Here is a 14,389-nt window from a genome sequence, read left to right as displayed (position 1 = left end):
CTATAGCCTGCTTCCTGCTAAATCCAGCATCGAAAAGTGCTTGGGTTTTTCCTTTCTTTTTGCATGTGTAGTTCAGACCATGTATATCTATGTACTAGTGGTCAATTACTTAATGGGATGCAATTCTATTTGAGAAAATTAAAACTGCTGTAAGTTTCAGGCAGACTTTTAAAAAGAGTAAGTTATCCAAACCTCAGTGCTTTCAGCCTGTCCTTTCCACTTTTTGATTATTTCTAAGGTACTTGACTGCAAATCTGAAAGAAGGTCCCCTTCTGCTTATAGTTATTCCGCCTAGGTTTGTGATGTCAGGTCTTGTAATCTAAGCAAACCCAAGTCCTGTGGGAAGCAATATCAGTGGCTCTAGAACTAGTACTCTTCTCTTATGCTCCAGCAGATTCTGTCTTTCAACAAGATATTAAAAGGATGCTTCTGTGGCACACATTGCAAGACTGGAGGTGCTAGATGTGATCTGGAAAAATTCCAGTTTCAATAAATCTCGTTCTGTCTCCCTAAATTTCTCCTGAATATATATGCTTTCCCCTATTTCTACACTAATTAGAGTGTGATCTACGGATCTTGTCCAATAAGTAAATATTAAGGCTATTCAGCATTAAATATCTGTTGTATGTAGCTCTTCAAAAGCCTGCAAATTCTGAGAGCTTTTGAGATTGCTGGGAGTGAGCGTACAAGATGACGTCTTAAGGAAAGGAAAATATTCTTGGACACTAAGACACCTTGTGGATTTTGGGGGGAATCCCCACAGCTGTATTCAGTCAGGTTTACTTTTAGTAGTTGTAACTGGCTTTGAAAAGGCAACAGAAGTGGCTATGGGCTAGTTCATAGAATGGGGAAAAACAACAGAATGTATTAGGATTATGTTCCTGCATCTTAGCAGGTTCCCCCCCAGACAGTATGAAATAGACTAGTGATCATCATGAATGCCACGAGGGAATCGAAGTCACAGAAGTGGAATCATGATGCAAGTTCACTTCCTTATCTAGCTGCAGGCATCTTGGAGTGGTTCAAAGTAAAGATCGAAACCTAAAAAGAAAGGGAGAGACTAGGAAAGAGAAGGGTGCCAACACTTCCGCCTGGGTCTGGCCGCTCGAGATGTTCTTTTGTATTGTCGCTTCTCTCCCAACAGAAAGATGTGGGTAAGTTCCTTCTACCAAAAATAAGTATGAAGCCAACAAAAACACATCTTTATTTAATTAATTGTATTCCAGGCCAAATTAATCTCTCATTTGAGCCATTGAAATATGAATATTGTTGTTTTATTATCTATAGCCTTTTGTGTTTTCAGATTTCAGACCACATCATCCAGAAATATAACTCTGCCTGTACAGCAGGAGTAAGTTATAGATTCCTGTGACATGACTTAACTCCTTTGTTGCCACATTTCTCATTATTTATAGGCTACATCTGTTATGTAGTTCAGCAGCTCTGCATAGATCAGATGCTTGTTTTACGTTATAAATGTCTGTCCATGGTATACTTTTTAATGCACCTCCCTACTCTGATATCCTGAAAATCTAGGTCTTGGTGCATGGATAACTACATTGATTCTGGAGTCTTGACATGTATTGCAGTTTTTTGGCCAAGTGAGAATGGGCTTATGAAATATTTAGGGGCTATGCATGATATAAATATTTTTGCCTGTAAGACTCTTCATTAGAGTTGCTATTTTGAAAGTGTATATATTTTTCCTTTTGGAAAAACTATAGTTTTGTTAGTTTATAAAATGTGTGCTGCACAAATCATAGACTCATAGGGCTAGAAGAACTGCAAGGGTCATCTGCCAAGATGTAGGATTTGTTGTGTCTAAACCATCCAAGACAGGTGGCTATCCATCCTCCTTTTAAAAACCTCCAGTGAAGAAGCTTCCACAACCTTCCGAGACAGTCTGTGCCATTGTCCTACTGTTCTTACAGTTAGAAAGTTTTTCCTGAGATTTAATCTAAATCCCTGAGCATACACATCCAATGCAAATATTAATCAACACCAAGAGTGTTAGAAGCAAAGCCTCCCCTAAACACAGATGCCATTCACCTTCTGACAAAACTCTGAATACAAATATTTTATAGAGGCCACAGTCTTCTTTTTAAACGTACACAGACGGCCCCCTCCCCTCCAAACCAAAACTTCCATGTTTCAGTGGGTTAAGATATAATGGGACAGTTTGACCAAGCACAAGATTTATGGAGGAGGAATGTGATGCCACCTTTAGGAAGTATGTATTGGTACTGGCAAATACATTTTATATGTATGGTCATTTTGAAGATGGCTAGATTGATGGCTCCATGTGTTCTTGAAACCTGTTAATTTAAAACATTTTTGCTTAGTGTGTTTCCTTTCATCTGTGAATGATGTGGCAGAGGGGTTGGCCGACTGGACGCTATGGTCAATACAGTGTTAAACATTAACTGTAAGAAGTTACAAATCTAATGGAATGTTGAGGATGAAGACTTGCTTTCCTGTTGGTTAATGTGCAGATCTGTAACTGACCAGGATTGTTACTAGAACACTGTATCCATGGCAACATGTTGTTCAATTGCTAACTTAATTTTAACACATAGGAGGTCATAACTGAGCTTGCATCTCTTTGGCTTATAATAGCAATAAATAATGGCCTGCAGGTGAGGCTTTTCCTGACAGCGAGGACCTGTTCTGGTCTTGGTCTTTTGAAGTCAATTCAAGTTTTTTCATTGATTTCAGTTTGGGTCAAATTGGGGTCTAGTTCAAGAATGCTCCACTCCTCAGCCAGTTGCTGACTGTAAGAAAATTCTCTTGGTTTACCTAGTTGTCATTTTTTAAAATATAATTTTGAATTACTAGCTGAGGAATCTCTGTGTAGTTTTACAGTGCACTGAAATTTTTGAAGTTTGAGAGCTGTTAGGGAGGTAAATGTGTATTCACCCCATTACATATTGGTTGTTTAGCTTTTAAGGGAGTGGGGAGGCTAGGACTGGGTGGTGTGGAAACTATATTCCTCTCTGAATATTAGAAAAGTTCTCTCCATACCAGGATTTAGGCATATTGCCAGGCAAGAGTAGAGGATCGTCATTTAAAAAAAAAAGAGAGAGAGAGAGTGGGAAACAAATGTCCTAAAACACGCAGAATAGGGATAATCCAACCAGATTAGATGATTGGACCAGCAGGTGGCAAATGTAAAATAAGTATGCTCTCTATGGAACAGTTGCCTAGCATGTTGATCAGGAAAAAGATTCAGGGGATTATTGTGGGGAAGTCTTAAAACTAGCAGTACAGAAAGCATGTCCAGTGTAAAAAAGGAAAGTGAAATCCAGTCTTTTAATATCACTTCCAGTCTCTTAGTGAACATGCCAACTTTCAGGCGGGGTTGGCTCATCAAAAATATCAGGGACAAAACCTAGCTTTGAGTTTCTTTCCACTATCTTGCAACTCTCCCTTCCCCAACACACACTTAAATAATTGAATTTCTTTCTTTACCCTGTTCTGTTGATCTGTCTCCGTACCAATTCCTATTTATATCCAGTGGGTGGAGAGCAGTCAACTTGGTAAAGTGTTCCTGGTTTGGCCACAGACTTCCAGTCCAACTTCAGACAACTGTAGTAATCTCCTTGTGTTTCAATTTCCCCTTTATAAAATGGGGATATCTACCTCCCTGGGTGTTGTGAAGCATAATTAATGTTTGTAAATGCTTTGAGATCTTCTAGTGAAATAGCTTATGTAAATCCTACATCTTATTTCTACCTATTTTGTGTAACATGTCAGTTTTGTGGTCTGCAAGGGGTGTCCTCTTGTTATGACATTTTAACATGCACATTTACCATAAAATACTGTCTTCATGCACAGCAAAAGCATGGAATCACAGATGTCTGCGATTTTTGTGAATGTGATTCTGTCTCTGGCAGGTGCAAGGGAAGGACCACTAGACAAATGGTTAGTCTTTGGGATTCTCCCACTTTGGTGATTGCAAGTATGTGGGAGGGAAATGAAGGCAGGTTAGTGGATGCACAGAAGTATCTGATCACATTCAGCAGTTAACACAAAGGGAAAGCAGTACAGAACAATAGCTAAACAGACACTGGGCCTGAATCTTCTCTCACCATCGTAGATTGGCACTAATGCAGCTCATTGGAGTTGTCAATTTAAAAATGGTGGTAAGCGAGAGGAGAATGAGGCCCGCTGTCTTCTGTTGTGTGAACTTTAAGGGGGAATGGATATGAATAGGGCCTTGGTGTCTTTGGCCAAAATTCCATGTTTGGATTATTGTGCACTGTGCCAAACCAGTAATTTCTTGCTCTCCATTCTGGCAGTGGTTACATTTCAGTGGTTCTCTGAGAATCATTTGGGGATCCTTGAGGTGAAAGATGGCATGTAAAATATATACTCTAGATGCTCAGCAAAATAGGACATCAATACGTTTATTGTTTTATACATTTTGAATGTCTTCATTGCAAATTTCTGAAACCTCTCCCATTCTAGCAGTGAACTTCACAGGTTTCTTCATAACCTGGTTAAAGGAAAGAGCTACCATCAGGCAGGATTTTCTTCTTGTATGTAACAGTAACAAATTAGTCACCTTTCTATTGAAGCCATTTATGTGGCCCCCATTACCATAATATCTGAGCATTTACAATCTTAAGTACCACATTTTACACAGAAGGACCTGAGCCACAGAGAGGCTAAGTGATTTGTCCAAGGTCACACAAAAAGTCTGTGGTGGAGCTGGGATTTGGACACAGGTTTCCCAAATCCTAGACTAGTGCCCTACCCAATATTCTAAGGTCTGTGACTAGCTCAACACAAGCATATTAAAGTTTTCAGTGAATTTGGCTGTAGCTATTTAGGATGCACTCATTTGCTTATGTGCTCTGACTGGCTATCAATACTCTAGGTACCAGGATTATTGAACTTGGAAGAGAAGTCAACAAAAGAAGAGATTTGACTTGTCACATTATTCTTCAGCCTGTTATGAGACAGGATTTTTTTTCTTGTATGTAACTATCAAATTCTGGCTAATTCTGCCTCTAGAAGTTCTCAATCCTGAACAATTTTATTAGCAGATACATGGCTGATATCTCTGTGTATATGGAGAAGATACTTTAATTCAGCCTGTAATTTACTGCATCTCCAAAATCTTTAAATTAAGAGTATTCTAATTTGTCTTGTTTTTATGTTTTGCTTTTTTAGACTGAGCATTCTTCACGGTCAGAAAGGAAGAGACGTGACTCATTCGGGATGTTTGACGGTTATGATAGTTGTAGTGAGGACACTAGTAGCAGCTCAAGCTCTGATGAGAGTGAAGAAGAAGTTGCTCCCTTACCATCCAGTCTCCCCATTATCAAGAATAATGGACAGGTCTATACTTATCCAGATGGTAAATCTGGCATGGGTGAGTACAAAGATTTTCTGGAATTGAGTTTGTGGGTTTTCAGCTGGATCCCATGGCTCGCATATCACCATATTCTGTGTTTTCTTTCAACCTGAGGTGTCATTTGTGTGGGTTTGAGAACACATGTTGACTCCTTCTTTGTGAGACCAAAGTAGATCCGTTGAAGACTTTTACTCCTAACAGCCAGAAACAAGAAATAATTTCTGTTCACCTATCAAGAAAGACACTATGCAAATATTTGTGTTGTGTATATATTTTTATTTTTACATCAAGTAAATGTATTCAAATATGTTTTAGTTCTTAGGCTTCTGTTAAAGTGCTAAGCCAGTCTTCCTTCTCAAAGTTTGGGTTAACCCTCTTTTAACATCAACATTTATAGGAGGTGACTCTAGAGTTGCATTATACTGTACAACTTTGTAGTGCATTAATGCTTTTATTATATTGGCTTTCTTTATGTGCTAGTACAATAACTTTACCACTATTAAGTCCACTCTTTCAGCACACAGTGTTCAGCCCCCACATATTTGGAATCACATTATTTTGAGAAAGAGGGAAGATCGCCTTCATCATTTTAGAAAAACAATAAGACAGATATACTGCCTAGCAATGGAATTCTTTTGTGGTAAAACCCACTTGGGGCATCACAGTGGCACAAGTCACCTGCAACCCTGGGTGTCCTAGAGCTGACTGGGTAGCACAATACATAAAATGTGTAATGCCAGCAGGATGAGGGTGTTGACTGGCCATGATACATGGGAGAGATTTATGTGTAATTCAAGGGAAAGTAGAGACATGAGGCTGATTTTTGGGTTGTGAATAGTAAACATCAGATGAAGTCTGCATTCACAGACATACACTTGAAGTCTCTTTAACCCTAGGACTGGGTAGCATGAAGGATGAAGATCAGCTTTGGATGAGCCATTAGTTTCTGTTAGTGAAAACTGGGGGGACCATTTCAGCCTTGACTCAACAAAGACCTTGACATTTGAGTAGTTCTGCTGAAGTCAGTGGGACTAGTCATTTTGTGAAGTTAAGCACATGTAAGTTTTTTGTAAGATAAAGGACTAAGAAATGGTTTGGTGTCTAAACAGTGAAAATGAAGCTAAGTGGGGCTGCAACTCATAAGACCTTCATGATGGAATCCTTATGTTTGGGTTTTACATCTCATTTATCTGACATTTTTATCACGCTTTATAGTTGAGCCTTTTCTCTCCTCTGATTAGCTACCTGTGAGATGTGTGGGATGGTTGGTGTCCGAGATGCTTTTTACTCTAAGACAAAGCGTTTCTGTAGTGTTTCGTGCTCCAGAAGTTATTCATCAAACTCCAAGAAGGCCAGCATTCTGGCCAGACTTCAGGTAACGGTACAGAAACCATCTTGTTTATATACTTATCCTTGCATGTTTTACAAATAAGCATTTATCTGTCTGGCCTGGTTTATCTGAGCTCATGCATGTTTTTAAAAAAAAATTAGGTTGTTTTTTAGTAAACTCATAGTAATGTAACTGTGTTAGTGAGTCAAAACTTATATTATTCATCTGCTGTTTACATTGAGTGCAAATTTCCTGTTGAGTAAATTCTAAACCTAAAACCTTATCTTTTTAGCTCTTACAGGAAAATAAAATTAAAAAGTTACATTAGCAGTGTGTTCACCTAACAAAAATAGAGATCAACACTTCTATAAGGGTCAAGGAGCAAATCTTGACCTAATCCACCTAGCCTGAGTGGATTGTGCATATATGTTGAATGGGATTGTGGGAAATGAGTTTCTGCCCCTCCACCAACTGAGTAGCCAAAATAGTTTCTGTGGTCCATAGGCAAGGGCAGGTGGACGAAGGGAAGATCTGTGCAGTTCCTGTTGCTTTGATCCTCTTGTGCCTTGCCTGGTGCTGTTCAAGGAACTCTTATGGTGCACTTCCTTTGGCTATTTAGTTTTCTTCTGCAGAGGAATTAAATAAACTCTGCTGCCATGGGCCCACTGCACTTGCAGTGGAAAGAGCTGGATAATCCTTTAAATGTAAGTGTGTGGCATCTGAATAATCCATCGATTTAGCCTCAAAGTACTTGTTGGCTTCGCAGATCACAGTGGCTAAACCATTGCTGTCACTTTATTCACAAATAGAATTTTTAAAAGACCTTGTATAGAGATTGACATATTGAGCTGTATTAACTTTGGCATGTTGTAAACTGTTTTAATTCTTTTTCTTTTTTCCCTTTTGTTAAATTAGTTTTATTTAAAAGGGTAATTGGGTAGATGTGTTATAAGAATAACACTAATAGAAACTGAAACCTCAGCTGGCAGGAGATCAAGGTTATAGTCTATCATAGTCTCTCACATGGAACTCCAGTGTCTGTGGGAGTATTGCCTAATGACTGCCATGATATGGCCTTCAGAATTAGATTTAAGATTCTGCCTTTGTCATATTTTTGATAGTGACAGATGTCTAGTCCCTTTGCCCATTATCTGTAGAACAGCAGCTTATGCTGTGTGCTGTTCAAGTTTCCATACCTAGGCAAAAATTAATGTTTCTGACATTCCCTTGAGTCTGCTTCTATGGGTTTAAACTATACTGATGCTAAGTGTAGCTCGTGGTACTTGAATGGACAACTTCCATACTCTTTTATTTGTTACAATTTTTGCCTACCAGGATAGCCTCATGAGAGATGCATTTTGTTTACAAAATTAATTGTGTAATGTTCTTGAGCCTTTTAGAACTGATTTTGTGTAGTAGTGTGAGAGGCATATTTTTTGAAAATTTCCAGATGGGAGTTTTGAAAGGCTTTATTTACTTAACTCTTATTGTCCTAGGGTAAACCTCCAACTAAAAAGGCTAAAGTTCTGCAGAAACAACCTTTAGTGGCTAAACTAGCAGCATATGCTCAGTACCAGGCTACATTGCAGAACCAAGTGAAGACTAAAACAGGTAACTGTGTATAATAGAAATGAAACTAATTCTTGGAAACGTAAGATCTGCCGTTCACCCCTTATGCAGCTTCCTAAACAAAATAACTTTCTTTTAGCAGCTGTCCCTGTTGAAGGTTTCAGTTGGGGTAACTACATTACTAGCAATAATTTAACAGCAGCTCCTGTCACCTGTTTTAAACATGTAAGTATCCTCCACTATTTTTTTCCTCTGAGACATTTTAAATTTATTTTAATCAAGAAACAGCAGCCAAATCAGTTACTTAGTACTTTATCAATTAATTCATTTAGCACTACATTAATATTTAAACACTTTTTAAATGAAAAATATAGAAGAAAATATGCATGCCTTATTCTTCTACTTGAAACCATTCTGAATATCATCAGCCACTCTTGTTATATATGATTCAGGTTCAAAGTTACAAAATAGAAGGCTGGTATCTTAAGCCTTTGGGAACTTACTTTTCCCACATTCAAAGCACAATAATAGATTAGTCCAATTTTTTAGAATTTAAACCAAACCAGTTGGGGAGACAGTAATAGATAAAGATGGAAACTACCTATTAGATCAAGTCATACCTCTTGCAGCATGTATAAAATTGGTCTTTCGGCTCTAGGTTTGTTTTTGTCTTTATTTCTTAATCAAATTCTTAGTGTCAGTTGTGTTTCTTGGGGAGTGGAGGGGAAGAATTTCTGTAGTTATGAAGCTAAAGCTATCCTTCACTTACTTTTTCTTTGTACATAGCATTATGGAAGTACAAAAATTGCTTAGTTATGCATTAAACAACTTAGATATAAGCTTCTGTCAGCAGTATGGTGTTTTTTTTGGCTACAACAGACAATATTAAATTAATATTTTAGATAGCACATCAGTACATTTCAGAAACATTTTAGAAAATATTCTTCAAGAGCTCTGTGTGCAAGTTACATCCATATTTTAAAAAATTCTTTCTTGCTTCATATCTGCAAAATAAATTCATTAGGGCTGGTCACAAATTTTCAGTCAAAATGGGGTTTTTAATGGAAATTGGGTTTTTGAGAGTGTGAAAATTTTCACAGAAAGCACTTGCTTTCCTAGATAGCTTCTGGTTTATTTTACTTATATATTGGGAAAACTGAAACTTTTTAGCTGAAAGATAAAACTTTTAGTTTCTTTCATGAAAAGTCAAATTTTTCTGTCGACATTTTCAATGAAAATGGATTTATTTTGGTGGGCTTGGGGCTAAGGCGATAAAGGGGCAGTTTATTGTTAGTTTTCTCCCATGGAAAACTTCAACTAAAAACATTTTCCACCCAGATTTCGAATTCATGTTGGATGTTGCAAGGTGCAGCGCACTGTCAATTCCTAAGTGAGTGGGAACTGAGGGCACTCACGCTTTGCTGAATTGAGCCCTTCATGCTTAAGGGCCTTATTGTTGCACAGAACAAAGCCCTGGAGTAGTATAGCTTTGTGATTCAGGGCCAAAGTCCACATGCTTGAACAAGCATTTCTTCTTTCTGGTTTCACAATATTGTACATTCTATAAAAGATAATTTCGTTAGTGCATAGTGAAAGGTAGTCTTAAGAAGAGCCTGTGCTATTTTTAACAGCAAATGCTAAATGATAGGCAGTATAATTAATTGTGCTTCCAAATATAACTGAAGAACATTTCCATTAAAAAAATCTCATGTGTGTGTAAGTAAAACGGTGTAAGCTGTGCACTGTTGTTTTTGACTGCTTCGTTCCATACTCTGGAACATCTCAAGGATAGTGTAACTGACTTAGGAAAAATCTGAAATAATTGAATGAATGCCCTGTTCACAGTATTATGCTACTTAATATTTAAAGATTTAATTACATTTTGGTATCATACTGTTGCACAGATGAATTAGAATAGTACATCAGTAACTTAAAATACACACTATATTCATACTTATACTTTATCCTGAATTTTACACAACTATGTAGTGTGGTGGCAGTGCTGAAGAACAATCGGCATACTACTACATACATACTCTTACCTGAAACCTATTTCTTCTTCCTGCCCTGTAGTGTTGTAAGTCCAACAGCATTCCTGAAAGGTCTCTTGTAGATTCTCACGTCCTTAGTGGAGTTCTTGGGCATTGTTCAGAATACTATAGGTCTGATTTGGTATTCAGTTTTGCTCTACGCCATTCTTCAAAGAACATAGTATAAACTATTTATCAAAGAATCTGTAGGCATATCGCTCCTCTTCCCTTTTTGGAACACAGTCCTCTTATGATTTGTGAGGGTTTTTTTTTGTTTGCTTGGTTTTTGTTTTTGTTTGATCTTAAAAATTATTATTTAACACTCCCAGACAGGATCATAGAATTTTTCTTTCCATAAACGCAGAAACAAAATAATCATACATCTTTCATAGGGCTGGTCTTCACTACGGGGAGATTGACGCTGCTGCAAATGATGCAGCAGGGGTTGATTTAGGGGACCCACTAAATCGACCGCAGAGTGCTCTCCGGTTTACCCTGGTACTCCAGCTCCCCAAGAAGATTAAGGTAAATCGACGGGAGAGTGTCTCCCGTCGACACAGCGCAGTGAAGACACTGTGGCAAGTCAACCTAAGCAACGTCAACTCCAGCTACATTATTCACGTAGCTGGAATAATGTAACTTAGGTCGACTTACCCTGGTAGTGAAGACAGGCCCTAGATATAGGGGAAATTTTGTATTAATTTTTCTGCAACAGTACAGCTCCACTTGTGCTACCAGCCTTAGAAGTTGTGTGGATTTTTATTACTGAGTCACTTATGATATCTCAGAACCTGCACCCTGCATATGCTACAGCTTCCACCATTGGTAGCACCAGTGGAACTATACTAGTGTGGGAAAAATGCCTGCAAATTTTTCCAATGTTGTTGTACCGTAAGGGTAGTTGGACTTGAGATTAGTGATTGACTAGTGGTTGGTAAGGCATTAAGCTACCTTTCCACAGCTTCTGTATCCAACTGGCTCAGAAATAAAGAATTCAAAGTTATAAGAGCATTTGTTTTTCAATTAGAATAGAAAATGGTTTTGTTGAGGGGAAACCAATAACCCAATACTTAGACACATCCAAGTCTTTATATAGATTCTTAATGGATGATTTATCCAGGGTGCTAAATTCAAAACCTTCATGGTTTTGTGGGACAATGGTACTGAACCGTTAGAAGGCTATACCCTTAAAAAAACAAACAAAAAAACAAATCTGACAGCTGTCCCAATGTTGCTTCAAAGAACATCTGCCTTAAAAAAACAACCCCCCCCAAAAAAACTATTAATATTATCCTGCTAATTGAGCACCAGTTATTTTTACTGAGTCTAATATATATTCTCTGACATCAGGAAGTCTTTTTTAATCAGTAATAAGAATTTGTAACAAAAAACATAAAACTTTTGTTTTTGTCTATCTGAAAAGTTATTGAGCACTGTTTTCTTTGTATTTCATCTTTTATAGCAGGACTTCTGTATACGCATGTATCTTAATACTTGACTAGGTTTGTTAACCCAAAACATAAGAGCTTATATTTGCTTTTAGAATTAACAAGTGCTTAGTGTTGCCCAAGACATAAGAGGCCCGATTCTTAGAGGTTTGAAACACCTGCCACTCTACTTATTGTGAGTTGAAATCTGAAAATCAGGCCTCTTTTATTAGGTGACTTGACTTTAGGCAATCAAGTTTGAACATTTTGACCTTTAGGTCCTAGTAGTCTCCTATGCCTAAAGTACATTAACACAGCTCCATAACCCTAATCTGCTGGTGTTTACTTACCACTTATGTGTTATGGATATGAATGCACATTCCACATCCACAAGACCAAAGGTAAGGTAATAATTGGAGATATACCAATCTCCTAGAGCTGGAAGGGACCTTGAAAGGTCATCGAGTCCAGCCCCCTGCCTTCACTAGCAGGACCAATTTTTGCCCCAGATCCCTAAGTGGCCCCCTCAAGGATTGAACTCACAACCCTGGGTTTAGCAGGCCAATGCTCAAACCACTGAGCTATCCCTCCCTCCCCTAACTAAATAAATACATCTAGGGCACAATCCCGTTTCAGTTAAGGTCAATAGGATTAACCACATGAGTAAAGAGTACTCAGTAGAGTAAGATTTTTGCGGTATCTATCCTTAAATTTGCTATTGGGTGAAAATATCTGGCTACATGGGCTCTACATGGTTGGGTGGGGCAGGGATAAACAACAGATAAGCAGTTATCAGATCCCATTTTGTCTTGTTGATAATTTTGTATGGAAGTGCTTTTGTCTAATGATTCAATAGTTTTCAGCAGTTCAAATGTGCGTTTGCCTTTCCCAGTGCTCAGTACTGAATGCCTAATGTAAGAGTCTATTTCCCTTCAGTGTTGTTTGCTTTAATGGAAGCTCCACCTGCACATGGAGAGGAAACTGTAATCTTTAGTGTATTTTGATGATGCTTGAGATACTACCGTGCATTTCTGTATTGCTTTACAGCCCAGCTTTTCCGTGTTTCACTTATCAGCCTCAGACACATTGTATTATGCCAATTTTACAGGTGGATAAACTTAGATGTAAAGATGTGAAAAGTAATGTATTTAATGTGATACAGTGAGTTGGTGGCAGAGCCATGAATAGAATTTGTGCATCTGGATTCTTTCCTGTAGTCTCTGAATCACAATCTCTCACATTCCTGTTTTGTATCTGGTAGTCTGCAAAATCCAGTCCGATATTTAAGTCCATCGGACCTCTACAGCAATAGTAATTTAGTATAGTTCATCATCACTAGATAGGCTTGATATTTCTTTTCCCATTTGTGATTTTTGTAACTAACCTAAATTCTTGTTTCATTTTCCTTGATTCTACAAAGAGCTTACTTTTCTCCAATAGTCATAATAAATAGGGAGAGTACCTCAAAGTGTTCCTCGTGAGCAGAGCAAAGATAACTTTTTGAGTCTCTAGTCAATACTTGCTATTAGGCAACTTAATGTACAAGATCAATATTCATGTTTTTTCCACCCTGTTGCCAATATAAAGCTCACAGGTTTATCTGGTGGTATATGTTTCAAAATCCCTTTCAGATGAATATTATTTTAGACTGAAATACGTTCATTTTCCCATTAAAAAGAAGTCCAATTGTTAGTTCTCTGATTAAAAAGTGGCATTTTCAGTTTTTACACTAGGTGGCACTACTGTACTTCTAATCTTCTTTTCCCATCCTTTCTCTTGTTACCTTCTGTGTAGATACTGTCTACATTCATGGTATCAGGATACTGTCCTCACATATTTCAGGAATCAGCAGCATCTCTTTGCATTTAACCCTCTGAGTCCAAGTTTCATATCAGAATCCTAGAAGAAGGGCAATCCTGAAGACATCCTGGGCCTGGTGAAATCACGTGTTCCCCAAAAGGTTTCTTTACAAATAGACAGCCAAGCTGAGATGCTTATCATGTAGGGAGTCACAAGCTCAGCCTTTTCATCTTAGGAAACCCTGGAGGTTTGAATTTGGATGGTGTCCAACAGGACCTTCCTGATTGCAACTTACCTTGCAGGGAAGGCGACTGTCACTCTCAGATTAACCCTCACGAGTGGTCCCTGGATCAGGAAGTGGTGAACCAGATCTTCCTTGATTGGGGAGGAACCTGAGGTGGATCTATTCGTCATGAGTCTGAAAGGTAAATTTGTTCTTAGCTGTAAATTTATGGTTCTGCTAGTTCATACTATGCCAATCCAGACTTCAGAGTTACCCCCCCTCCAGTAAGCAGATGAGTAAGATTTAGAACTTACATAGTGCTTTAAGTTTCTTTTCAAAGCACTTTACAAACATTGATTAGTCAGATGAAGAGAGAGAAGACATTAAGGAAGATGGCTATCATAGCCCTATGTTACCTAATCTTCCTCCCTTAAGAACATTCATTAGGTGAGAAAGAAAAAAGATATACAGTATATTAGATATATTGTATACCATCATTGAATACAACAACAATACCTAGCTCTTATGAAGTGATCATTACCCAGGATGGCTCTCTTCTGAAGGGTGAGCCATATGGATTGGTGTAGGAGAAACGAGCAGAACCACTGTTTTCACAGACAAGGACAAATTTAACTTTCTGCTATTTACCCC

At 38.1% G+C, this 14,389-nt stretch overlaps 1 protein-coding gene across 16 annotated transcripts in view; it reads left to right on the top strand.

The window, feature by feature from the left end:
* The window catches only part of MBTD1 (mbt domain containing 1), a 54,660-nt gene that overhangs the window by 4,988 nt on the left and 35,283 nt on the right, over positions 1 to 14,389 (top strand). For 4 of the 16 annotated variants that reach the window (XM_039500809.1, XM_039500807.1, XM_039500819.1 and 1 more), the window contains 5 exons: positions 1,304 to 1,351; positions 5,176 to 5,377; positions 6,601 to 6,740; positions 8,186 to 8,300; positions 8,398 to 8,483. In XM_039500809.1, the coding sequence (XP_039356743.1) occupies positions 1,304 to 1,351; positions 5,176 to 5,377; positions 6,601 to 6,740; positions 8,186 to 8,300; positions 8,398 to 8,483 (591 nt within the window). Of the gene's footprint in view, positions 1 to 1,001; positions 1,155 to 1,303; positions 1,352 to 2,564; positions 2,774 to 5,175; positions 5,378 to 6,600; positions 6,741 to 8,185; positions 8,301 to 8,397; positions 8,484 to 13,814; positions 13,941 to 14,389 lie in introns of those variants that run through there. The other 12 variants (XM_039500816.1, XM_039500822.1, XM_039500817.1 and 9 more) reach the window with 8 other exon arrangements.

This window comes from Mauremys reevesii, linkage group 15, assembly GCF_016161935.1.
Source record: "Mauremys reevesii isolate NIE-2019 linkage group 15, ASM1616193v1, whole genome shotgun sequence".
Lineage (NCBI taxonomy): Eukaryota > Metazoa > Chordata > Testudines > Geoemydidae > Mauremys > Mauremys reevesii.
Note: the sequence above shows the minus strand (reverse complement) of the source record. Positions and strands in the feature narration are given on the sequence as shown.